The sequence below is a fragment of the Adiantum capillus-veneris genome, chromosome 21, assembly GCF_014529385.1.
Source record: "Adiantum capillus-veneris isolate H3 chromosome 21, ASM1452938v2, whole genome shotgun sequence".
NCBI lineage: Eukaryota > Viridiplantae > Streptophyta > Polypodiopsida > Polypodiales > Pteridaceae > Adiantum > Adiantum capillus-veneris.
In genome coordinates this window covers 69,746,742-69,774,157 of record NC_140951.1, presented here as the reverse complement: position 1 = coordinate 69,774,157, position 27,416 = coordinate 69,746,742, and the positions used below count along the sequence as shown (strand labels likewise).

The window sequence follows — 27,416 nt, the reverse complement described above, 5'->3', positions numbered from 1 at the left end:
CTCCAAACGAAGCCAATCACCTTCTTGCTGAGCATTCCATGATAGATGAACCATAACCTCTTTCCAAGCAGATACCAAAGTGGAAGCAAGAGGACATCTAGGAATGTGCCCTTCCATCTTGCCATATACCACCTCCCAGATAGACGATTGCCACTGGCCAAATGAGGAAGTAACAACATGCTGACATAGGTATGCAAACATAAGAGTCCAAGGTTGAATTTGTTGCGCAAGTGTAGTCAACAACATAGCTTTTCTAGCAAGAACATGCTTGCGCAAATCCAAGATATTAAGACCACCAAGATGTTTAGGAGTGCAAAGCTTCTCCATCGACATCAAATGCAAGCCTTTCTTGTGAGCATCAGTCCGCCGCAAATGAGACAAAATGGCTGACATAAGAGTATCGAGGCAATGATGAGGCCAATGCATCAGTGGCAAAAAGAACTAGACATATGCCATCGGGATACTCTGAACGATTCGCAGATGGACATGCAATGGCCAAGTGGATAACTTCTATCAATGCAATTTGACATTCAAACGTTACATAACCCAATCCACTTTTTAAGAGTGAGTAACGTACCATCCAATTGGATACCCCAAATGCGTGGTAATTACATTCGGAGAAACAATCTCACCTCGCCACAATAGACTATGTCAATCGCAAGAATGAAGTGGCAGAAGCTTTGATTTACAAAAGTTGGCTTTAAGACTGGCCGCAATGCCAAACAATTCCAAAGCTTCCATAGGGTAACTGCAAACCATGAAGATGCTCAGCAGAGGTCAGGTGATCGAGATACATCAACAGGGGGTGAGTGGCAATAGCATACAACAAAGCACTAAGGGGCCAACCTTGCCTAACCAAACAGCCGAGAGGCCAAGATTTCGTTAATTCACCTTCTAGGATTTCCGAAGACGTACTACAAGCATACAAGAAATGAACCACATGGGCCAATTTAGGACCGAACCCTAGGCACCTCATCGTGGTAGCAATGAAGTCCCATTGTACAGTGTTGAAGGCCTTTTCGATGTCAACTTGCATAACTAGCACATCTTGCTGAGTGTATTTAGCATACTCCATGCCAATCATAACATTAGCCAAATTGTTCATAATTTGGCGATGTGGAATGAAACCATACTGAGCTTGATGGAGCCTTGCAAATACATGGTCCTTAATGTGGTGCACTAGCATCTTAGCCAATAGCTTGTACACCACCATCATCAAAGTAATAGGGCGCCAGTGAGAGAATTGCTTGCAAAGTGCTTGCTTAGGCAACAATTTAAGTAACCCTTCTTTCCAAGAAAGTGACAAATCTTGTTTCTCCCATGGTGCATTTATCATGAAAAGCAATGGCTGTTCCAAGAGCGTCCCAAAAGGAGAGGAAAAATTCCACAATAAGCCCGTCTTAATCGGGAGATTGCCAATGCAACAACGCACTATGCAATTCAGACTCAGTGAACAGATCCTCAAGGCATCGTGCATCTTGCAGAGATAGGATCGGATGAACATAAGAAAGCAGCCGAAGATGCCTTAGAAGGAGCAACAACACCTTTCGATAATGCGAAACCATGGCATCAACAAGTTCTTGCTTCGAAGAAGTCCAAACACCCGAGGGAAGCATAACTCGCTTGATTTCTTGTGCTCTCTTTCACACATACACCCACTTACACATGCCAAAGTTTTCTCTCTCTCTCTCTCTCTCTCTCTCTCTCTCTCTCTCTCTCTCTTGCAGAGGATAGTGGACTGTCTGTGAACCTTGGTAAAACCAAGGTTATGGTGTTTAACACCACACCACAGTGGGTCAAGTGATCGGCACCTACACTCGTATATGGTCAGGACACTGTGGAGTACACAAATGAATATACATATATGGGGGTAGTATTCACAGGATCGAGGATTACTCTGAGGAGAGCAGCAGAGACTAGACTGTCCAGAGCCTATGTGGCATTGGGAGGGCTAGAGAGGATGTGTTCGCAGGTTCAGTTTCAAGAACCACGAACAAAGCTATGGCTCTTTGATACTTTGGTTGCTTCAGCTATGCTTTATGGGGTCCAAGTTTGGGGACCATCTGTGAATCATGACAGTTGGAGGAACATGGAGAGACCCTTGGTATTTATGATATCCCGGATGATTAGAGCCAAGGCCTCCGTACCACATGCGATTATTCGAGCGGAGGTAGCCGCCCCTCCTATTGAGATTGAGGCTCTTACTAGATCAATGTCCTTTATGCACAGTCTATGGGATACACATAGAGGCAGATATACTAGATTGGCTCTTGAGTCTTCTAGACAGTTAGCGATGCAAGGAGATGCATCATGTTGGTATGCGCAGATGACCTCATGGTTTCAGAGGCATGGTCTCAGCATGGATAGATTGCCTCCTTTTCAATATTCCCTAGATGCACCCTCCCTGCCAATCACACGGACGGAGATCACTAGACTCATTCGGCAGGATCTAATACAGTTGGACACCAGGAGGACATGGGTAGAGCCGATGCAGGAGTTGGGAACGAAGATGGTTTTTTACAAAGAGCACCTTCTCCAACTTTCGGGAGATGGGTTTGTGACTCGTCCGAGCTACATGGACACTCATTTGTCTCATGGTCTGCGATGTGCTATTGGTCAGATTCGCACATCCTCACACCAGCTAGAGACTGAGATGGGTAGATTCAGAGGGATACTGCCGGAGTCTAGGATATGTCAACTATGCGGTAGAGAACCAGAGACAGAGCTACACTACATATGCCACTGCACTGTGTATTATGAGATACGAGGGCGCTTCCATTGCTTATTCAGGGAGGGTTTTGGACCCCTAGATAGAGTCATGAGGTATCAGGATCAGAGATGCCTTGGCTTATATCTACTTGAGCTACATCGACATAGAGATAGTCTGTTGAGGAGACATGGAGCACGACAGTCGCAGAGACAGATCACAGACTTCTTTGGATCGAGGGAGCCAAGAGACCAACCACCAGCACAGGGTTGTACCCGCATTCATACGAGAGGCACCCTCATTGACAGGGCAACTGAGCTCGGGAGATCGAGACGACCACGACCGAGACACAGGAGCACACTCCATCGACGGAGACTCCAACAGAGGATTAGAGGCATTCTAGCACGACACCCAGATTGTCATTGAGGGCCTATTCTACATTTTTCACATTCACATTTCACACTCATTTTCAGTTTTCATTTTCATTTTTACTTTCAGTACTCTTTGTACTTGTTCTTCAGACGTTGTATTAGATTCACCACTTTGTATCTGAAGGTCTCATAGGTCATTTTGGCCTTTTGAAGACGTTAATATATCATTTCATTTCATTTCTCTCTCTCTCTCTCTCTCTCTCTCTCTCTCTCTCTCTCTCTCTCTCTCTCTCTCTCTCTCTCTCTCTCTCTCTCTCTCTCCACTTAGCACTCTAATAAGTTTATAGTCGATACATCAAAGTTACTTGGAACGGGAACGGGAAATGGGACGAGGGGCTCCGGAATAGGGAGGGGGAGGTCGGAACGGGAACGTTGGAGCTGTCCACCAAAAAACGTTGAAATGAGCCTCAAAACAATATATAATTTAGTAAACAACTATAAGCCAAGCTTCTAACATCTAGTTGCACAATTAAAATCATGTTTAGACATGTTTCAACATGTCGCTCATGTGCATTAGTTGTTGCGAATTAAATTGTAATGAGATACCTCATAACATACTAAGCGCATCACAAATAACATCATCTAGGAAGTGTAAAGATTGAAGAGTTCTATAGACAAAAAGATGGAGCAAAAGGACCATGACTACACGTTCAAGCGTGGCTTATAAGGCCGGCCAAGGTGCTACAAAAAGGTGAGCATTGAGAAGTTAGAACTCAAAGAAAGATAAGAGTCGAGGCTCAAGAGTTAAGACTAGCCACTAGGGACTCAAGAGCTCAATACATAGATGCCAAAATGCCAAAATGGAAACATGTCAAGGCTCAAGGATCACAAGAGCCACTAGCCTGCCAATCTATAGTGGTGGCGTGGAGATCATGGATGTCATCCCAATCCTCATCCGCAACAGGCTCGTCGTGCGCATCATCCACCTCATGCACAACTCCTGTAGATCCACCTGCCTCCCCAAGTACCTCAGTCTCTGCCTCCATCTCGCATTGTAGAAAGGGATCTGATACTTTGGATGCCGACTTGCAAAGCATACGCCAGTTTGCACTCATAGATACAAGATCATTTGCTTTGTCCACCCACGGTAAGTCGTTTTCTCTTTCGGGATGCAATGTGGTTGTAAACACTCCACAATGCTCCAAGCAAGAGGAGCTAACCGCTTGGCTGAGGATGCGGATAGCGAGTCATTGAAGCTTTGGGCTATCTGAGCCATAGTCCTGCCACCACAAAATTGAGATCTTAGTGCGATCAATTTGGGCATCGGCAAGCCCAAATGATCCTTGCATATCCCTGTATATAGCAAGCCGATCCTTGATTTTGCGGCGTTCTTCTTGATCAAGGTGAAACGTGCTCAAGACCTTGTTCCATTGCTTGTTCACCTCCCCATCATGCTCCTGTCTTGCACCTTGAAACTTTGGATCCAACACAAAAGCCGCACCATGGAGAGGGGAAGCATAGGAGTTCCATCTACTCGGACAAAGGTGGCTAATCTCCTCAAACCTGTCTGCATTTGGCTCAAGTGAAGCAAGTAGAGTACAAGTTGCACCATTTTGTCTAGTCTTCAATGAATCCCAAAATTGGAGATCCTCTGACTTGCCTGCAGATAAGATCCATGCGACTGAACGTGCGTAGGATGAGGAAGTGTACTCCATACTGATGAGGGTCTGCCGCACTGCGCTCTTACTTTCGCATAGGCGATGAACCATTAGGTAGTTGTAGGCAAAGCGGGTCTCACAATACTTCAAGAGAACCTTGTCCCCTGACCGCTTCAAGATTGCAACACAAAGGAGGTCGTGATTGTTGATGGACGCTAGCTTGGACGCATCTGTAATGAATGGCTCTATCCAAGGTAGGCGCCCTATCTCCTTCAAAAGGTTGTTAAGGCAATGTGCCATACAAAACAACACTTTGATGCGGGGATACATGCCCTCCAAAATGGCCTCGACTGCCCTGTTTGATGGCTCCCCATCGGTGAAAAGCTGCAAAACCACCTCTGGGCCAATGATCTCTACGGTGGACGTCCACTCTCTTGCAAGCACGTCGGCGGATTTCTCTGTTTCTGTGGCATCATGTGAGTGGGCAATGTACATCTCTCCCTTGCAATAAGCCACAAGCCCATGAATGAACCTCCTCTTGGTGTCGCTCCATCCATCTGCAACGAGTGTCACTCCATACTTGGCCCATTGTCGCTTCATGTTTGCGATTGCCATCTCCACAACGGCCTTCAGTACGGAGGGTCTTTGAAGTGGGTGGCACGTAGCATGGCCCGTATTTCCTAATCCTTGTGCGCATGGCCTTGAAGTACTCCGACCTATGCATGTCACAAAGGTTGTAAGGAGAAGGTAAGATTCAAGAGTCAAGACAATGTTGAATGGACATACTAGTTATGAACATATTATGTATGAGAACTTGGAACTTACCGAGCCTTTATGAAAGGGATATGATCGTGATAAAAGAAGCGGGCAACGGAGGCATCCACATCTTCCTTCTTTTTTGGATCCCAGGACGCATCTAGAATTCGTTGACGATGGGTGGGAAGAGAGGGTGAAGTCATTCGAAATGACGTTTGAGCCTCCGTACTACTACCTCCACTGGAAGAAGGCGAATGAGTGGTAGAAGAAGGAAAAACCAAGTGATTGGGGTCAATGGCTTGCCGCTTGGGTCGATCATTTGCTTTGGCTCTCATAATGGCATCCTTGATTTCAAGCTCCTTCTCGGCCGTCACATTCTTGCAATGCTTCACTTGCTCCCCTTCTATGTGAAGGAGGTGTGCTTGAACCTTGCTTGCCCGGGATTTGCGTTGGAAGCCACATAGTTTGCACGTCCATGATCTTGCACCACCGTCTTTGCCCAAGACTTCGGAATGCACCTCATCCCACCATGAAGGCTCATCCTTCTTGCTCCTCTTAACACCCGAGGGACCTTCATGTGATGCGGAAGCTTGTGCCATATTGATGGCGCTTGAGGCTTGAGCCTTGAGAGGGATGTTCGATGGAGGGATGGAGCTTGAGGCTTGACTCTTGAGCCTTGAGAGAGGGATGGAGAGATGGAGCTTGAGAGAGGGAGAGAGGGATGGAGCTTGAGGGCTTGTGGCTTCACTTGAGAGCTTGTGGCTTCAAGCTTGAGAGTGAGGGATATGGTCAAGTGAGGGGTGAGCTTTTACAGAAAAAAAGAACCCCCCCCCCCCCCCCCCGCTGTGTGAGTCTTGAATTTGGGAGGCTTGAAACCTCCCCCAAACAGCTAACTCTCCCACTCTCTCTCGCGGAACGGCTCCAAATTCAAAGTTTAAAACGGTTGTTTGTTTTAAATTTTGCCACCCGTTCGACAAGCCCATTCCGGCCGTTCCGCTGTTACGTTCCGGTTCCAGAACGTTTTGACGTTTCCGTCACTGTTTCGGCGCCCTGACCCGGCTAGAACGCCCGTTTCACCCGTTCCCTGTTACTTTGCGATACATTGAGAGTAGTTGGGCTCGTTTGGAGTTTAGAATCTATCTTGTTGTATTTACTTCTATTATATTTCTTTGCTTTATGTCATTTTAGTTATGCAGTTATGTCTATTAGTTGTCTTGTTGTGTGCCATGGAGAGAGATTTCTACGTATATTGCATTGAGGAGCATCCACATTGGAGAGCACCACATAGTTTTTGTGCCACAATATGTGGCCATTTCAAGATAGCTGACCCAGCATCTCTCCTATCAAGAATACGATGACATTGATGCTAGCTCAATTATGTACATTGTAGTATTTACTGATCATTTTTGCCTCTTGTTTTTTTATTTCTTTTTGCTTGCAGTTTTACTGAAGTGCAAAATATTGCAATTTGCTTATTGATTTTTTCTTATGTTGGGCCAGGCAATGGCAAAAGGGAAAAAAATTGGGTGGATAGATGTTCATACATTCAATATAAAAGAATACGAGTATTTTGAGAAGGTAACTGTCTTTTTTCGTCTTTGACTGCTATGCATAGTTTAGGAAGACATGATTCTGCTTGCCTCTGATAAGCTCTGTTGTGTGCATCTATGTCTTGAATGTTTTGATGTAAGCATGTAGTGTCGAACTTTTGGTTCCTAGGTTGTCAAATAATTTTTTTTTCTTCAATCTAGTTTGAAAGTTTGGATTTTTGTGGCTGGGGTTTGAAGAAGAAAAAAAAACTTTCTGCGGTTTCATAATCCATTTGAGTTTTGTTTTATGATTTTTTAGATATTCTGAATGTCATCCACATTTTACAAAGCTTCACAATGTCTAGAAGGTTGCTAAGAAGTTTTGGCATTCATGCTTGGGAAAGGCTATGTTTTCGATAGAAATTTTTTTATTGCCTTCTTGTTGTCATCCAGTTTTTGCACAGTTCTAACTTCTTTCCCTGAAGAAGGTTGATTTAAGGAAAAGACGAGGTATTGCACTTTTGCATGTAAAGATATCTATTTTGCTAGAAAAGAAAAAGAGAAGTAGTGCTTGCAATACTTCTTATTGGGAAAGCCATCAGGAAAGGGTGTTTTTACTGTCTATTAGTTTAACTGGATACACAGAGATTTATGTTGATGTATGCTCATGTGTGTGGTAGGTGTGAGAGCATCTATTGATATGTAGTTCTACACCCAACACCGGGCACTGATGTCTTCAGTGGAATGTAGTATCTCTTCGTGTCTATGCATGATGAGCTGATAGTCAGATTGTCTTTGGGACTAGAGCGAGTCTATAACTTGTACTTTCCTTAAGGGTGAATCTAGGCTTTTCTTGGATTCATATAGGTATCTATGAATGAACAGTTCAGTTTGGTATGCAGTTTTTTTTTTGTGTTAGCCAATAGATAAATAGAGCAAGCATGGAAGCATGGTCACATCAGTAGGTGTTTTTGTTGTTTTGATTTGTCTTAGTGAGGCAAAGTTTGAGGGCGTGTTACCGTCAATCTTATTCATCATGAATCTTAAGAGGCATGTAGTCGAAGGGCTCTTGTAGAAAAAAATATTCATCCCAATTTGTTATGGATGCAACCTTACCATTCCTGGTGTGATCACTTTGTGAAGGGCATATTACCATCAATCTTATTCATTATGAATCTTAAGAGGCATGTGTTAAGAAGGGCTCTTGTAGAAAATATTATTCAGCCTAAATTGTCTAGGCTCCTTGTACGGGAGGCAACCTTACCATTCCTGGTTTGCTTTATGCAAGATGCACAACATTACTACGTGGAAATAAAGGTATGTTCTGCTGCTAGTAATCTACCTACTATTATGGCAATAAAGTTAGTCTCTTGCACTTAGAGCCTATGAATTGGTGGCAGCTTGTGAAAAGTTACTGCGACTTGTGGATCAAGCCTCTCAACTGTCTAATGTGATGCAGAATAAACTTCATCAGAATGGCTTAAGAAGCAAAGCCATGTATCATGGGTCCATTTTTTCCTGATTGAAAAGTCCTTAATTGCAGAATGGCCTTTAGCTTCAATGTTTTGGTGGTTAGGGAGGGAGGGGGGCCTCCCTGATGCAATCATCTTTTGTGACTGGATAGAAACAACCAAATGTTCTCTGAGATATCTGCTTTCTGTTTTTCAATACGTCTTGTAGCCAGTACAAACAACTTTTCATTGTGTGCATCTTGGTTCAACCTGGGCTATGTTTTTCTCCTGTATGGTTGACTTAAAGCAATGCGAATGTTTCAGAGATTTGATAATAGTTGCGGTTTAAAATCAGCTAAAAACTATAAATTGCTTATTCAGGTAGAGAATGGTGATTTAACCTGGATAGTTCCAAACAAAATTGTGGCATTCAGTGGGCCAAGCGCTAGGCGCACAGAGGTTGCCTCTCTAGTTTTCCAGCCTTTTAATCTGTGTTATAAGGTCTTATTATTTCTTGTTTACACATTGCACCATTTGTTTAGTAAATCATATGAATCTTTTGCATTATAGCGTACAGAGTCCTGTATGGAGTTATTTTCTTAGTTCAATTGATTCTTTTTGGCAGCTGTGTGGTTATAGAACTCTTGTTCCTGAAGATTACGTAGACTACTTCAAGCAGGTGGGCTCCTAGTCAGAATGCACATTATGCTATCATCTGGCTTACAATCATTAGCTTTCAACAACTTTTGTTTGCAGTCAAAAATAATCACTGTCATTCGGCTAAATAAGAGACTTTATGACAAGCGCCGATTTACAGATCATGGCCTGATCCACCATGATTTATACTTCCCCGATGGCAGGTAAAATATGTGTAGAAAACAGATCACGTGGTTTCGCTTATCAATTGAGCACGATTCTCTAGGGAGCTTTACTCTTTTAACAATCTTTATCAATGTGTTTAATTTCATAATTTTATGTATAGCTTAAGCTTTAAAGGTTTTGTGAAGATGTAATTTAAAACATTTCTTTCAGTTTTGACATTTCAGTTGTCCCCCAGAGAGGATAGTCCAGCGCTTTCTAGAGATTGTGGAAGATAGTCCTGGTGCTGTGGCTGTCCATTGTAAGGTAATCCCGCCCCCCCCCTCCTTCAACTACCTCCCCATCTGGTTGTCTCAATACACATGAGTATTTTGTTTGTAAACTGTCTGAAATGATTACCTTGTAACGATTATCTAGGACTGAGTTTTTTTACATTTTTTCTCCTTTGACCTTGAATAGAGAGCCTATTTCTCACTTGTGTCGAACCTGTACTTTCAAGGGACCAGGCAGGCCTTGGCAGGACTGGAGTATTGATTGGCTGCTATTTGATGAAAAATTTTCGGTTCACATCAAACGAGGTCTTCATCTCCTGCTTGCTTTGGCTGTTTTAAAACAAGAAACTGAATGCTTTGGAAGCTGGTTCTCTCAACAAGAGAATATGCTTAAGTGTGGAGAGAGAGAGAGAGAGAGAGAGAGAGAGAGAGAGAGAGAGAGAGAGAGAGAGAGAGAGAGAGAGAGAGAGAGAGAGAGAGAGAGAAATGAAATGAAATGCTATATTAACGTCTTCAAAAGGCCAAAATGACCTATGAGACCAATCTGTTACAAAATGGTGAATCTAATACCATGTCTGGGTACAAAAGAACTAGATACTACTACTAGAATCCATCCTCATCTGCACTCTGGATATCGAGAGAGTATGGCTCGAATCCTCTGATGTAGTCTCCGTCGATGCTGTGTAGCCCCTCTCCTCAATTGTGGTCGTCTGCATCTCCGTAGCTCCAACGCTCGGTCGATGAGAGTGCCGGTAGCGGTCGAATGAGTGTGGGCCGAGCTTTGCAATGATGACTGCTCCTCTGGCTGTTCCATATCTAGTGAAAGAAATCTGTAATCTATCTCTGGGACTGTCTCTCTCTATCTCTCCCTAGTAAAGTGTCTCTTTATCTGTGTTACTCAAGTAGATATAGCCCAAGACATCTCTGATCCTCATAACTCATGACCCTAGAGAAAGGACGGAATAAGCAGTGGAAACGGCCCCGTATCTCATAGTACACTATGCAATGAGTGAGAAGAAGAAGCCAAGAGACCTCAAAGATCTAGCCGACGAGCAGAGTTGAACTCAAGACCTGTTATTCAAGAGGGAAATGGCATAACCAATATACCACACTTGGGTGATAGAAAGGTTATACCATTTTCCTCTTTTCATTAGCACACCCACACCCAACACACACCCGAGAAGAAGAGAGTTTTAACGTCGTAGGAAACTATCCCAAGAGACCTCAAAGATCTAGCCGACGAGGAGAGTTGAACTCAAGACTTGTTATATGTATGAGAGAGAGAGAGAGAGAGAGAGAGAGAGAGAGAGAGAGAGAGAAATGAAATGTTATATTAACGTCTTCAAAAGGCCAAAGTGACCTATGACTACAATGTGGTGGATCTGATACAAAGTCAAAGTAACAAGATGACAAAAATGAAATGACAAATGACAAAATAAAATACTATGGAATCCTAAACTATTAGGTGTGAACTAAGCAGCTAGCTGGGATAGCTAGATCACAAGAGATCCAACATCGGTCGTTGGCGGGTCTCATCAATCTCCTCCATGGTCAGTAGTTTGACCGGGCGTCGTGCATGTCGGGCCAAAGTGATCCGAATCCTCTGATGCAGCCTCCGTCGATGTTGTGTAGTCCTCCGCAATCGTGGGCGTCTGGATCTCCCTAGCTCAGTCGCTCGGTCGATCAGTGTGCCTCTGGTGTGAGGCGACGAGCTTTGCTATGGTAGTAACTCCTCCGGGTGTCCAATGGTAGCTCTAAAGAAATCTGTGATCTGTCTCTGAGACTCGCTAGCCTCTCCTCTCATCAGGCTCTCTGTGTCTGCGTAGCTCGAGCAAAAACAAACCCAAGCATCTCCGATCCTCGTACCGCATGACTCTGGAGAATGGTCCAAAGCCCTCTCTGAACAAGCAATGGAAGTGGCCTCGTATCTCGTAGTAGACGGGGCAATGGTATGTGTAGTGCAACTCTATCTCAGGCTCGATGTCACACAAGGGGCATGTCCTGGCCTCTGCTGGTACTCCGTTGTATCTCCTAGTCTCGATCCGCAGCTGGTGTGAAGGTGTGTATCTGGCCAATAGCACATCGTATCCCATGAGACAAGTGGTGTCCATGTATTTGGGCCTCGTCACAAAACCATCAACCGTAAGCTGGAGGAGATGCTCTCTGTAGAAAGCCATCTTCGTGCCCAGCTCCTGTGCTGGCTGTATCCTTGTCCTCCTGGTGTCTAGTTGAGTCAAGTCCTTGCGGATGAGCTTGGTGATCTCGGACTGTGTAAGAGTCAGAGAGGGTGCATCTAGTGAGTACTGGAAGGGAGGCAATCTGTCTATGCTGAACCCATGCGCCTGAAACCATGATGTCATCTCCCTATACCAGCATGCTGTATCTCCCTGCATGGCTAACTCTCGAGAGGACTCAAGTGCAAGGCGGGCATATCTGTCTTTGGGAAGTTCCCACATGCGGTGTATGAAGGAGACAGATCTGATGAGCGCCTCAACCACTAGTGGGGGGCAGCTAGCTCTGCTCGGACAATAGCACGTGGTATTGAAGTCTTGGCTCTAATGAGCCGCGAGATCATAGAGACGAGAGACTTCTCCATGTCCCCCCATCCATCACTGCGGCTTGTCCTCTCGTGATGATCCAATGAAGGTCCCCAAATCTCAGCTCCATAAAGCAATGCAGAAGCCACCACAGTGTCAAAGAGCCAGAGCTTCATCCGAGGCTCCTGAAACTGAACCTGTGAACACATCCTTTGCAATCTACCCAATGCTGCATGGGCTATGGTTAGTCTAGTCTCTGCTGCCCTCAATGAAAATGCTGGCCCACTAAAAACCACTCCGAGGTAAGTGTACGCATCTGTATACTCCACTGTCTCCTGGCCGTATGTGAATGCTGGCGCTGACCTCCTGATCCACTGTGGGGTGGTATTATATACCATGACCTTGGTTTTACCAAGGTTGACGGACAAACCACTTTCTTGAGCAAACCTATTCAAAGCATCCAAGTGACGTTGCATCCCCTCCGGAGAGTCGGAGATCAACACAATATCATCAGCATATAACAATAGTGGAATCCATGTCCTTGCCAGCTGTGCACCTCTATCACCATCTCTCTCAATGTAGTCAGAAACCTCATCCACATACATACCAAATAGAGTAGGAGAGAGCGGGCAGCCCTGCTTCACCCCAATAGTGGAGTGAATCGGTGTGGATAGACCCTCTGAGGTGCGTACTTGCCCTACTACTGACCTATATAATGCCATGACCCCCCAAATGAGCTCTGTGGGTACTCCCATTTGTTGTAATCTACACATCAATCTAGCTTTGGGCACTGTGTCAAATGCTTTGCGGAAATCCACAAAGCTACAATAGATCCGTCTCCCACGCGATCTACCCTCCTCAATGATGGCTCTGAGTGTCAAGATATGGTCAAGAGTAGAAAAACCCCTCCTGAGTGCCTGGTTGCGCGTATCCCCTCCCTCTCTGCCCATCTACTCAACTGTTGCTCAAGAATAGATGCGTACAACCGTGCCAATGTGTGTCCAATCATGATAGTGCGATAAATCCCAGGCTCCATAGGGTCTCCCGAGTTGAAGATAGGTACAATAGTAGATAGGTCTCCAAGTATCAGGCAAGCCCTCACACATGGCACGGTTAAACATCACTGCTAGAAGGTCTGCTAGTAGATCTCTAGCATGCGTGAAATGCTCAGCCACTAAGCCATCATGATCGTATGCTCTCCTAGTCCTCATCCTGTCAATGGCCTTCCTCACCATCTCCACGGTGAAAAAAGCACATGTGTGTGGGCATGGATTGGGAGGGTCGAGAAGGGGGGGCTGCTCAGGAACTGTGTACAGAGATGATGCGTACTGGCCCCAGTCCTTTGTAGAAGTGATCGCGGGGGGGGGGGGGGGGGGGGGTGCTCCTGAAAGAGCCGCCATGCCTCACGTGAGTCCTAACTCAAGAATGCTGATTAGATCCTGCTCTAGGCGAGCCAAAAATGCCCTCTTGGGGCTAATACAACACAATGTGTTGGTGTGCGTGTGGGAATATAATGGGGTGACAGTTGATACAAAGGCTAATACAAGATGAGGAAGGGGTACGATCCTCAAAAGAGCTAAATTATAGGAGATCCATCATTGGTCACTGGCGGATCTCATCAGTCTCCTCCATGGTCAATAGTTTGACCGAGTGCCATGCATGTCGGGCCAAAGTGATCTGAATCCTTTGATGCAGCCTCCGTCGATGTTGTGTAGTCCCGTGGGCGTCTAGATCTCCCTAGCTTGGTTGCTCGATCGATCAACGTCCCTCTAGAGAGAGAGAGAGAGAGAGAGAGAGAGAGAGAGAGAGAGAGAGAGAGAGATGAAATGTTATATTAACGTCTTCAAAAGGCCAAAATGACCTATGAGACCACTCTATTACAAAATAGTGGATCTGATACCATGTATGGGTACAAAAGAAATTGAACAAAAATATTAGTACTACTAGAATCCATCCTCATATGTACTGTGGATGTTGAGAGAGTATGGCTCGAATCTTCTGTTGTAACTTTGTCGATTCTGTGTAGCCCCTCTCCTTAATTGTGGCCGTTTGGATCTCCGTAGCTTCAATGCTCGGTCAATGAGAGTGCGATAGTGGTCGAATGAGTGTGGGCCGAGTTTGCAGTGATGGCTGCTCCTCTGGCTGTCCCATATCTAGTGAAAAGAAATCTGTACCGTCTCTGGGACTGTCTCTCTCTAGTAAAGTGTCTCTATATCTGTGCAGCTCAAGTAGATATAGCCCAAGACATCTCGGATCCTCATAACTCATAACCCTGGAGAAAGGACCGAAACCGTCTCTGAAGAAGTAGTGAAAACGGCCCCGTATCTCATAATACACTGTGCAATGACCTATGTAATGTAGCTCTGTCTCTGGCTCTAGCTGGCATAAGCGGCATATCGTGTTGTCTGCTGGTATCCCTCTGAATCTACCAATCTCAATCTCCAGTTGATGTGAGGATGTGCGTATTTGACCAATGGCACACCGCAAACCATGAGACATATGTGTGTCCATGTAGCAGGGTCGAATCACAAATCCATCTCTTGAGAGGTGGAGAAGATGCTCTGTATAGAAAGCCATCTTCGTGCCCAATTCGGACTTTTGTTTTGTTACTAGCCTGTTATGGTTCATGGATATATCGTGATATGACCTGTCATTCAATAATCAATCTATGATTCTATTGCACATTATTACTGGCATCCGTCACAAACTGCTGACGTGTCAAGCCACTGTAGTGGAGATAATGTGTTGTGCCGTCTATAGTGGGTGCTCCTTAGTGCAATGTGCATGATATCTCATTAATGCAAACACAAATGACAATGAACAACAGAGCAACAACAATACGACTCAGCAGAACCTGAACATGAACAACATGAACATCGACAAACTCAAAGAAACCGATACAGACTTTGGCATGGCAACACACTCAACTCCAGCCCAGATCTCATAGGTATAGTAGGGGTGTCGAGGCTCAATTGTGCATGGTGGTGCAGACGTGCTGTGTACAACTCAAGATGATAGACTCTAGACGACTGTCCACCCAAAAAGGTAGATGATCCATAAAAGCCAAACAACTACGGACATATACAACCATAAAGAGCTACCAACGGCTCACCAATATCTAACCTAGCTAAGACTATCTCAAAACTGTGGTCGTGGTGGTCTGGCCCCGCGATCGCTAGACTATCACCCATATGCCTGCCACGTGTCACTGCCCAACAAAAGTCCGTTCAGTGTGGACTCAGTCCAACTGCAACTAATAATTGTCTGTCCAGTGTCTGCGACACTATAGCCCTGCTACAGGTTGCCCGCCACAAAACCACTTATCGGCTCGGTGAGAGTAACGCTATGCTGAATAGAGACCCGAAAAGTCTATATGTACAAAAGAAAACTGAGCAGAGTAGTGTTGTCCTGTCAACCGAGAGAAAAAATCGTCGCCATTGTTGCACCTGAAGTATCTGCCTCTAGGGGAGGAGCCATCAAATCTATAGTGGGAGGTTGCTACTGATGAGCTCTGCTGCTCTGGCCGAACGGACTCCCAGTGACTGGAGCTGCCACTTGTTGCGTCGCTGTAATTACGAGAAGATGCTAGAATACGGACTGTAGCAGCTTTAACGGGTTTCTTGGGCACCAACCAAGTTTGAGAGGTCGAAACCTGTTCTTTTCCCTTGTCTTTAATATTTGGAGAAGCAGAAAGTGCAGACAATTGTAATTGTTTCCCTTTGCCTTTGTTTGCCCCAGCTGTCGAGGAGGAGGTTGAAGCACCTTTGGTCGGAACCTCAGAAGATTTCAGAGGTGAGCGAGGTTGAGAAGTAGGGACAGTTGAAGGAGGTGGTTGCAAATTTGGTTCCGGACATTCGGACTACATATGACCAAATTTGCCACAGCGGAAGCAAAAATTTACAAACTTGTCCCATTTAAGCTTGAATGGACGCTTTCCAACCATTGCATCCCCAGAATTGATCGAAATACCTACTGTGTGGGGATGTGTGTCCTACAGAATACAAAAACGGTTAGTGTTTGCGTCCAGCTTAGGAGGGCAAATGACTTTGCCCAGCTGAGCAGCCAACAAAGGAAGAAAGTGACGCCAAGTGCGAGGAAAGTCGACCACCTCAACCCCCACGGGACACTTGTGACGAGTGAGACTCTGATAGGCTTTGGTGAGAGCCAAAGGCAGTACATGAGTCATCTGGGTATTGAAAAAAAGAGGTGACATTTCAAGCAGAGCATCCCGAGCATCCATGTCGGCCAGCAAGACTTCATAGAACCCTTGCGTGCCAAAGTAAACCCCTCGGACTGCTTGCAGTTTAAGTAGGGGTTGATCCCCTTTGAAGAATGTTGTTAAAAAAAAAGTCCCTTGTAATGACAACACTTCTTTGGCTGAAGCTTCGGACAAGGTGGTTCGCTCTTACAAGAAAGTTGTTACAGGAGAAGCCTCTTCCTCGCAAGGTGCCTTTATTTTTAATCATCTGGATCTAGGTCTTGACCCACCTCCTTGGGTACCTACAGCTGGGGGAGGATGTGTCGATGGGCATTGGTACTTGACTTTTCTTTCCCTTTTTCCCGTTTCCTCGCCCATTGTATATACCATATAGAATGCATAGTTCTTTGAATTGCATCTCCTATAATGTGCGTAGGTTATGCAATCACGACAAATGGCGGCTTACTTGGCACTATACATACATGTAAAGCGGACATTGTGATTCTTCAAGAGCATAACCAACATCAATTTGCAAGACAGACTTCTTACTTTGCGGGCTATTGGATAGCTTATGCAGGATCAACTCGCTATTCTGGAGTGCTTATACTTGTTCGACATGAACTCTTCCCGATCTTGGTTTTCAATGACCCGATTGGGAGATGGATGGTCATCCAATGTATTGTTAATGGGGAAATTTTCAAATTTGGAGGATTATATGCATACACAACTTCTGTAGATAGGGCACGGTTGTGGAGTGCTATCTCCTCCTATTGCTGGCGTTCCAATGCCTTTCTCTGCGGGGATTTTAATAATGCACAAAACCTTGTGGATAATACTACAGGCCATTTTCACATGCTTCATATGGAACGGCAATCATGGGACCAATTTATGTGGACCTGTAATGGGGCTGATTTGTGGTCCTTTTTGCATGCGAACGATCCAGGATTCACTTTTCAACATAATGCCCAATCTATGTATCGCGCTCGGTTGGATCGTTAGTATCTTTTTCACATGCAACAATATCATGACTTTGTATGCGAGATGAGGATTGACTATGTTATGTGTCTCTCGGATCATTTTCCCGTATGCTTGAAACTTAGTTTTGACTCTTTTGATATCAATGACCGTCTACCCAAGAAGAGACTTTTGCATATCAATAATGCTCATCTCAAGCATGAACCTTTTCGCGCTATGATTGTGGATGTCATTCCGCCTTTGATCTCCCAAATGTATGTTAATATGGACATAGCGTGGTTCTGCTTTGTTATGCGTGTTCGATGTGTTATCCAAGATTATGGCCAGGATTATTTGTCACGATTAAGGGAACAAGTTAATTAGGCAAAGGATGCTTGTAGCAGATTAATGCACTTGGCTAATCATTCTTCTTTTATTGCCACTCAAATGATTGAGTTGTTTTCTGCTTGCATTATGTTACGGCACATGATGAGAGGACATTGGCCAAATGGCAGACTCGAGCTCGTCAACAGGCTTTTGCAGATAAAGGATGTGCTTCTAAACAATTCTTCCAGCATTTGCATCACTCCAGGTGCCTCAAGCCATACGGAAAGTTAAATTACCGTCAGGGGAGTGGACCTCCACTTTCCGAGAGCTGGCACTAGCCCTACACCCTCATCATGGTAAGATTTTTGAGGCCCCTTCTTCTCCCACGAGAGAAGCTCGCCAAGCACTTCACATGTTTCTATCGCATGTTGCTCCCATTCTTTCGATGCGGCAGGCTCGAGACTTGGAAGCTGTTTTCACTTAGTCGGAATTATATGCCATCTTGCTTGATTTGGGTCGATGGAGAGCTCTTGGTTGGGACGGTCTCTGTGGAATTTTTCTTGTCTTTCTGGGATTATTTAAAGTTGCCTCTGTTGTTCATGATGAATACAGCTTGGGAACAGCAGGAATTGCCCTCTTCTTGGAAAGAAGGTTTGATCAAGCTGATACCTAAGCATGCATTGTGTGAAGAATTCTCTCATTGGCTGCCTATTACACTCATGCCTGTGGTATATATTATCAAGTGCTTTTTGCATGAAGGCTTGCATCAATCTTAATACGGCTTCATTCCACGACGTCAAATCACTAATAACCTCGTGCATGTCATCATTGGAATGGAATATGCAAAATATACTCGACAGGATGTCTTGGTCATGCAGGTCGACATTGAAAAGGCATTTGATATTGTTCTTTGCGATTATATTGCGGATACCATGCAACACTTGGGCTTTGGGCCTAGGCTATCCCGTGTCGTGCTCTTTTTGTATGCACACATCACTTCTGCAGGTTTGCTAGATGGATCTCTCACAGAATCTTGGCATTTGGGACGGTCGGTAAGGCAAGGCTGCCCTCTGAGTCCTTTGCTTTATTCGAGTGCTACTCATCCCTTGTTTATGTATTTGGATTCCTTGACTTCCACTAGTAGGCTACATGGCCTGACTTTACCTTCTGGACGACAGTTTGCTGGTCAGGCTTATGCAGATGACTCTTTGTTCATGCCTCGCAATAACTATGACGATGTACAACTGTAGCAGGCTACAATGTCACTTTCACAGGACACACAGTTAGTACAGTTGGTTTGGGTCTCGTTCAAACTGGACAGACTCTCTGGGCTGGGGCAGTTACACGTGGCAGGGATACGGACGGTGGTCTAGTGGACATCGTGGCCAGGTCATCACCACCACTCAGTTTGGGGATAGACTTAGATGGATGACATTTATAAGCTGTTGGTGGCTCTTTATGGTGGCACATATGAGTAGTAGCTGTGGAGTCATCACGATTATCTTCTTCATATATGGTCCAACGTCATCGTCTAGAGTAGCGAGTCTATACACAACACGTCTGCACTATCCCTGCACATCTAAGCCTCGACACCCCCATTGTACCTGTGAGTTTTGGGCTGGAGCTAAGTGTGCTGCCACGCCAGAGTTTGTATCGGTTCTTTGAGATAGTCGAGTCCATATGTTCAGGTCTGCTGCTTTGTCTCTGTGTTGATCAACTGTTATCTATTGTTTCCTTTGTTCTCATTGTGTTTTGAGTGAGATGTCATGCACATAGCACTGAGGAGCACCCACTATAGAGAGCACGACACACTATCCGCGCTATAGGTGTTCTCATTTTTGGCACGCCCGACGCGACCTCAACTGAAGTCTCACTCTCTATTGAGGTACAAATCGAGGAGCTAGCTGGGTTTTACCTAGCTTGGCCTACTTCGCCTGGCTAGTGCAGCTTGCTGGTCTGGTCCAGTTTCACCCTAGACAGCTTACTCTAGCTGACCTAGTCTCTCGCCCTGCTCGTCTGGTCCTCTCTCGCCTTGGTCCAACCAAGCTCTCGTCTTGGTCTAGTCCTTCCTGTCCTTGGTCTAGCCAGGTTGTCTAGTCACTTGCCTTGGTCTAGTAGAGTCTAGACCTATGTTCAACCAGTTAAAAGTCTTCTTGCCCAAAGCTTGGTTGTGTTTGTGGTCACTGCATGACACATACAAGGCGGTCATTAGAGCGTCAAAGTGTACTACTGAGTCCTCTGAAGCACTACAACAGAGGACGTTAACCCTTGGTACCTAGTAGAAGTTCGCCAACCTCATCACCCATACCTCCACATATGGCATCATCCATTCCATCCGGTTCTACATCTTCCAAGTCACCTTCCCTAGTAAAGCTCTCCCATTTTGTTACAGCGAGCTATTGAGCAATATGCTCCAGAGCAAGAGGCCATGGAGGCGTTGGCCTGTGTTTTGGCCAAGGTAAACATTAAGTTTCCTACTTTCAAGGGACTTTCCTCAAAAGATGCAGACGACCATGCAAGGAGGTTTGTATCTCTTTGTAGAGGTCGTGGTCTTAATATAGAAGATGCTTATTTGGTGCTGTTTCCATCAACCTTGGATGGTTTAGTCATAGTTACCGGGGAATGCCCCCTAGCCCTCATTCCGGCGTTCCAGGGGGCAATTCCCTTCCCGAACGTTCCGGAACGTCCCGGAATGTCTGACGTTTCGGGTGGCCAATGCAAACCGGAACGGCAGTTCCGGACCGTTCCGAAACGCCCCCGGACCGTTCCGAAATGCCCCTGGAACAACCAACGGCTACAAACAAATTTGGCAAAAATTGAAAAAATTGAAGTAAATGTTTGGGCTTCTTTTGAAAGTGTGCAAGGCCTCAAGGACTCATAAAATGCACCCCCCTCCCCCTTTCTCTTCACAAGCTAATCCTCAAGGCTCAAGCTCTCTCCCTCTCACTCTCAAGATCTCTCCCTCTCAAGACTCACTCTCTCAAGGCTCAAGGCTTCAAGCCTTCGAGCTCTCTTCCTCTCCCTCCCACTCTCTCAAATCTCTCCCTCTCCATCTCACTCTCTCTCTCTCTCTCTCTCTCTCTCTCTCTCTCTCTCTCTCATCATCTAGTCATAGCAAGGTTGAATGGTCTTCAAAACGAGTTTTTTTGTGAGTATTAGAGTCAAAGCACTCTAATACTCCTTGTATTTAAACACAAGGAGCTAAAAATTGCACTATTTGGGTGTTTTTTATACCTCCCGTTCCGGACCCCTAGCCGTTCCCCCGTTCCACGGGGATCCCATTGCCGTTCCCGTTCCGTGTTCCGGGTAACTATGGGTTTAGTAGACAAGTGGTACAGTCAGTTTGCAGAGAACCAGTTTGCAACTTGGGCCACTTTACGACAACAATTTTGTGAAGCTTTCAAACCAAGGGACTTCCAAGAGAAGGTTCTGGATGAGTTGGCAAACCTGATGCTTCAGCCAAATGTGACTTTTGCAGAGCTCACGACCAGAACAAAGTCTCTAGTGGCCAAGCTTCCTCAACCACCAGGTGAGTTCATGGTCAAGAAATGGGTAGAGAAGGCTCTTTCCAAAACTTCCTAGCAAAAACTCCGAGAGAATCTCCGACCTGACGCCAGTCTGTAGGAGTTTGTTGCGGCTACTACTAGGATAGAGGGAGCTAGGAAGCTGTTCACCAACTCCCCTCAGGTAGAGATCCCCTTAGTGTTTTTGGAAAATCCTTTTGTTTTCGGAAAAGCCCTAAAGTTACAGCGAGCTCTTCAAGAAGAGAGGTCCTTCTCTCTTAGACAAGAGAAGCCTCCACATCATGAGGCATTGGAAAAGATCAAGCTCGAGCTAGAAGAGCTCAAGTCTCAGTAGCTATGGTTTGGTGTAGCTCATGCCGCTCTCCAGGGCACCCTCCACAGGAATGCCACTTTCGGGTTTACTGCCACTTCTGTGAAAAGTCTGGACATGAGGATAAGGATTGCTACTACCTCAAGGGATTGCGACAAATACAGCAAAGTCTTGGTCCTACTCTTCAACAAGGGCCAGCACTTGCATCCAATATGGTTTCTCGCTGTGGCCATCCACACCACATGCCACCTTTATTGACAGCCCCTCCTATGCAAGGTATGCAGAGCACTTTTCCCTCTCAGAGCTTTTATCACACCCATGCTCCCTCATCACCTCAAAGCTTCTATGCTTCCACCTCCAACTCCATGCGCCAAAGCAAGGACAAACCTCGCCCTTCGACTCGCCCATTGAATCGGCCCATTTTGTGCTACAAATGCGGGAAATATGGTCATTACGAAAGCAAATGCCCTCAGCCAGAAGAGTCCTGTCACAAACTGCTGACGTGTCAAAGCCCTAAAGAATGGAGGCGACTTACAGATGCCGGCCGAGGGGCCTAAACCCTAAGAGAACAAGTAACAGAAGAAGAAGTCCTACCAACTTATGGGGACCCCGTTCGATGGGGCCCCAAGTGACATAAAGGATTAAAATAAAGCAGGACCCCCACACACACGAAAAACTAATGACGTGGCAGATTTACGAAAATTGCACTGGCATGATGATGTGGCAGGCTGTACGGATTTCCGTGATTTACGCTGGCAGCTTTGGCTTTGCTTTTGGACCAGATGCTTTTGAGTTTGAAGGCTTTTACTGAAAAGTGCTTTTGGGGCCTAGGGCCTTTAAATATGAGGTTAGGGCTCATTCTCTGGCATGCTTCCTAGCGAAGGTGCGAAGTCTGGAGTACCGGCTTGTACTGTGTTGATGCAATATAAAGAAATACCGAAAGGGGCGCCAAGGTTTCGGGCCAATATTGTCTGGGGTGGAATTCCGCCACTCCGTGTCGCGTGTCGTCTCTCTCTTTCAGTTCAGTTTATATTGAAGTGTTAAAAGTCTGTTCAGTCTGTTCTTTTCTATTGGCACGTGGTGTGCCTTGTGACAGTGGTATTAGAGCATCAGACATGTGCTTTTTTGAAAGCATACCGGTCCTACAAAAGAGCAGACAGAGCTATTGAAATTTTATTTGAGGTATCTTTGTCCTCCAACCCGGACTTATTAGCCACTCCCACCCTTACTTCATTGTGCATCGGGCGCACTCGCGTCTTCATTGCTGTGTCTGACAGAGCATAAGCCATAAAGAACCCAAAACTTGAAATTCATGGAGTTCAGTAGAATATTTGCAGTTTCTGCTCAACGAACTTCACGACATTCTTTCGCGGCATCCTCAGGAGAATCTTCCGATGCTGCAAAGTTTTCGACAATTTTTGAACTACATGTTACCCCCTCTGATGCCCCAGAGGGTACCTCCTCCTCTGGCATTAGAAAGTATGAGAGCTTCCAATGGGCAACCTTCTCAGCCAAGTGAAGGCTACCCCGAAGGGCGCAAAGCATGTACCCTGCTGAATGTAGGTGATGCAGTCCCCAGCGGGTCTGCCCTAGCTTCAACCCCCGTAGGAAAAGAGCGTCTACGCAACCCCCTGCTGGAGATAACCCGCGCAGTCAACAAGCCCGCTCAAGGCGCCGAATTTACCTGCTCGCAGCCCCCTTCTGAGGTACTGCCCCACTGCAAGAGCTCGAGATAGAGCCCTCTGTGATATCTCCGACTTGCAATATTGTGATGAAAACAGCCCTTCCAGGGCGTGACCTGTGGTATCCGAAAGCAACCCCCGCTGGATGGGAGGCCTGCTGTATGCACCCGAAACTTGAGATGTAGGGGTGCAACCTGCTACCCCGCAACCTGCTCCTGAGAGAGAGAGAGAGAGAGAGAGAGAGAGAGAGAGAGAACCGTACCTGACCCTCGCGCTCAGCAGCCCGCCAGAGAGAGACCTCACGCTGCTGCAGGAGAGAGATGTCGCTTCACCCTCGCGCTCAGCAGCCCGCCATGTGCTCTTGCCCGCTAGAGAGAGAGATGATGAAATGAAATGTTATATTAAACGTCTTCAAAAGGCCAAAATGACCTATGAGACCAAACTGATACAATCTTGGTGGATCTAATCCAATGTCTAGGTACAAAAATAAAATTGTGAGAGAGAGAGAGAGAGAGAGAGAGAGAGAGAGAGAGATGAAATGAAATGTTATATTAACGTCTTCAAAAGGCCAAAATGACCTATGAAACCAAACTGTTACAAAATTGTGAATCTGATACCATGTCTGGGTAGAGAGAGAGAGAGAGAGAGAGAGAGAGAGAGAGAGAGAGAGAGAGAGATGTATGTGCTTGTAAGGATGTAGGCAATAGGCTACTTGCGCATATTGAGGCCTGGAAGTGTTATTGGACCTCAGCAACATTTTTTGCGGGATATGCAGTCTCGAATGTGGAAGGCGGTACAATTTTTATTCTTTCAACAAAACATATGAGATGAGATAGTTAAAGCATTGTGAGCTGGTCAAATATTGTACGAATCATCAAAGAAAATGGAAGTAGAATGGCCGCCATTTATCGGTTTTCAATTCATGATTACAGGTTAAATCTGCAACTCGTGGGTCTATAAGCTTTTAATGTTTTATTTATGTGTAGGGTGATGCTGTTAGGCGTCAGAGATCAGATAGCAATCGAAACAACAGGATGTCTGTTGTCACTTTACAAGACAATCAAGAGCAACGGGCTGAGCATACTTCTAATCTTTCGTCTCCCCTTGCTGCACTTTCACTGACAGGATCTCAAAATTGGGGCCAAATGAGACGAAATGGGGTAGGTTTAAATTCCTTTCAATAGTTATTAGGAAAACTTCCAAGATTAATGACTCTAATTAAGTTATCAGTAGGAATATGCTACTTTTGGTTGCTAAAGAAGTGATAGTTGTTTTTCAAGATAACAACTAGTGTTTCAAGGTTGTCCCGATTTTTTTCAGTTTTATTGTTTTTGTGTGTACTTCAATTGTTAAGTTGTTTTCTGTCAGACGGAGGTTAGTAATGAGTACAGAAGAAGCTACTCACAAGATGGCATGCAGTCTCGCCCAAATATATACCAGCGATCAGCCCGTCCTAGTTTTTCAAGAGGATCAGGAAGCCTATGTTTGTCCATGGACACAAGCCTTGAACAAGGTCGAAGGCCATCGTCTGGCAATGAGGTTGCTGGAAGATGCCCTTATAATTTAAGGCCCCGCCCCTCTTCGATGCAACCGAACAGTTTGGATCTGAATGGGATATGGAGAAGCGGTGACTTGAAGCCTCAACCAGGGGATGGAGTTTGTACCCAAAGGACTCTCAATGCTGCAGGGCAGCCAAGAAAAGTTGTAGTACCCATGGGTCAAATGGGATCAAAAGATGCTTCGCCAATGCGACGCAGGAATAGCTCTCCTCAAAGATATGCAGGGAATTAACAGGTACTCTGGGTCGTCGCCATGACATTGCATTTGCCATGTTCAAAAGTGAGGCAATATTGGGCCGTGGATGTGCATTGCTGGTCATTAACTCTAGAGGGATGATTCGACAATGAAGATCAAAGGAAGCATTCTAGAGGCGATAAGTGACCCGACGTCAGAGCTATATGATGAATCTGGGCTGATTGATCAAAGGCTTCCTCATCGATTCTATGAAAATGGTGGTAAGTCTCTTCAGGGTTGATGCGTTCATGGATGAGAGTCAACTTGGCTCTTTTCTGCAGCTCCTTGCTGCATATTTTTCACCTTTGTCTTCCATACTAAGGCATTTACTTTCTGGAGTTGTGAAGTCTTTCACTATTTTTTCGCTTGCCAAACACCTATTACCTCATACAACCTTATATCCCTATTTTAAAGACTTCCAAAATTGGTGTATAGTTGATTGTGTATAATTCTTACATGGATCACAATGAAATTTCATTGTGGTGAGAACATTCTTTGATCAGCTACTCAAACCGACTCACCTCTCAACACTAAATTTCATCCTTCAAATTGATTACCCATTTCACTATGTACTGAACATTTGTATTGGCAAAGTATCTCATAAATGCAAGAGCAAAATTGCAAATGTGTATGAGAGCTGCTTCTAAGAATGGTGGAAGGATTCTATGATTGTTTTGAAATTTCATAAAGCACAAAAGCAGAGCCGTGTAGAGGAAATGGATGTATCTTGTGATGGATGTGATACAATATCAATAATCCTGAGGCAGGCAGGATAAAAATTGCGCATGTTAACATCGAGTCAGATGTGAAAAGAAGTCTTGAGAATGTTTGCAAGACCCAAAGCAAATGATCATGAGTCTTTGCTAGAGCTTTCCTCTGGCTAAGAGTCATCAAGCCTTCTTATTGTATTTTGGCTTCTTGAATATCTCCAAGATGTTTGGCATATATGCATCAATGTAAGTGATCAGTCAAGGAATCAAGGTGAATACTCATGTTGGCATTTTATAACACAAAAAGCTAAAAACAATTTGAGGGCACTAAGCGAAGGATCATTTAAAAACAAACTAGTCTTGCTTGGTGGGCCTCGCTATATAACATCTTCATATCCACACCTAGTATGGGAGAAACGAGGGTATATACAGTATGGATCAATTGATTAGGTCTAAAGTAAAGATACACAAGATGAATTTACTACTGTAATACATTACATGTATTCACTACTTGTGCATTTACTATTTTAATACACCGCACACATTGGCTAGCAATTATTTGTAAAGAGTTGTTTGCATAGCTAACATATGTAGATCTTGATAGATATTGAATATATAATTTTGAAAGCAATATGTAAGTAAATTGAACCGAACAAAGTGATGTGTAAACCAAGCAAATGGATCAAGTGTTAATGCATTGCAACATGAAATGAGGTGCTATACTAACCTATAATGTTGTATTGGCGCTTTTCAGTTGTCCACTTTGCAAGCCGATATTTGAGTCAAGCTACAAGAAAGGAATGTGAATAGTTAAACATTATGTCATGTAGTGAAATGTCACAATGCAAAATTGCAAAGATAATAATGCATGTCATGTAGAAGTGCCATACAAAAGTATGGTGGAGAGATGGCATTGTGGTCTCTCCAAAAATTATAAGAAACGGAAGCTGTGTCATGCCCTGCTTCGTAGCGTTTATGTGTTGCGCCAAGCAAACATGTAGTCATGAGGAATTGGATACAAATAATGAACCTTGCAGTGTTGTCGAGTTGGAGTCGTGCTTGTGCAATTGAAATGTCCAATGTTGTGAATATATGTTTTCCTTGCTAGACACAAAACACGCATCAAGAAAAACAGGAGATGTAGCATATTAATTAAGCTTAGAGAAACATATCTATTTTGTATTCTATGTCGAAGGTCTGCTACATAAAGAGTTATGGGTGATCTTTGGTAGGTTTTTCCTTGCTGAAATTGAACTGTTTTTTTCTTCTCCATCGTCAATTCCTTGTCCTTCCCTATGTTGCAGCTAGCTTTCTATCTGTGGGCCCTTTCTCTCTTTGGACCACGCAGGGCTTCTTCTCAAGTATGCAATTTAATGGCCATACACTAGCATCCTATCACATATAGGAAATAGAGGGAGCCTCTACAATGGAAGCACCAGAACGCGACTAGGACGTAAACTGTTTCCCCTTAACCCATCGACTTGACCCTCTTTATCTCTCTCCTCCACCTATCCCATGCTTTCCACATCTCTCCCTTTCTCTTCCTCTCTTACCTCCACGTGCCATCGCTCTCCTTTTTCATTCCCAAAACCAAAAGCAAGAGCAGCTTGTTGGAATGAGAGTACATGGCCATCAACATCGACAACATCTGATATCACATTAATGCCTTTTTGGGAGAGAAAGTATGTTGATCTTGGAGACTGTTGAACAAGGTTCTAATCGAAAGCCAAACTCCAATTGAAACTCTCAAGTCTAGGAGGACTACCACTCTCAACATCCCTAACATGCCATGATAATTGCTTTGTGACTTGTTTCCA

At 44.9% G+C, this 27,416-nt stretch overlaps 1 protein-coding gene across 1 annotated transcript in view; it reads left to right on the top strand.

Annotated features, from left to right (window-relative positions):
* The window catches only part of LOC147431122 (uncharacterized), a 46,242-nt gene extending 20,563 nt beyond the window's left edge, over positions 1-25,679 (top strand). Inside the window, exons 3-11 of the mRNA XM_086493776.1 lie at positions 6,993-7,070; positions 8,854-8,931; positions 9,098-9,151; positions 9,229-9,332; positions 9,519-9,597; positions 9,798-9,869; positions 23,796-23,888; positions 24,082-24,255; positions 24,464-25,679. Of these exons, the coding sequence (XP_086349902.1) occupies positions 6,993-7,070; positions 8,854-8,931; positions 9,098-9,151; positions 9,229-9,332; positions 9,519-9,597; positions 9,798-9,869; positions 23,796-23,888; positions 24,082-24,255; positions 24,464-24,886 (1,155 nt within the window). The 3' untranslated portion in view covers positions 24,887-25,679. The remainder of the gene's footprint in view (positions 1-6,992; positions 7,071-8,853; positions 8,932-9,097; positions 9,152-9,228; positions 9,333-9,518; positions 9,598-9,797; positions 9,870-23,795; positions 23,889-24,081; positions 24,256-24,463) is intronic.
* The last annotated feature ends 1,737 nt before the right edge of the window (positions 25,680-27,416 follow it).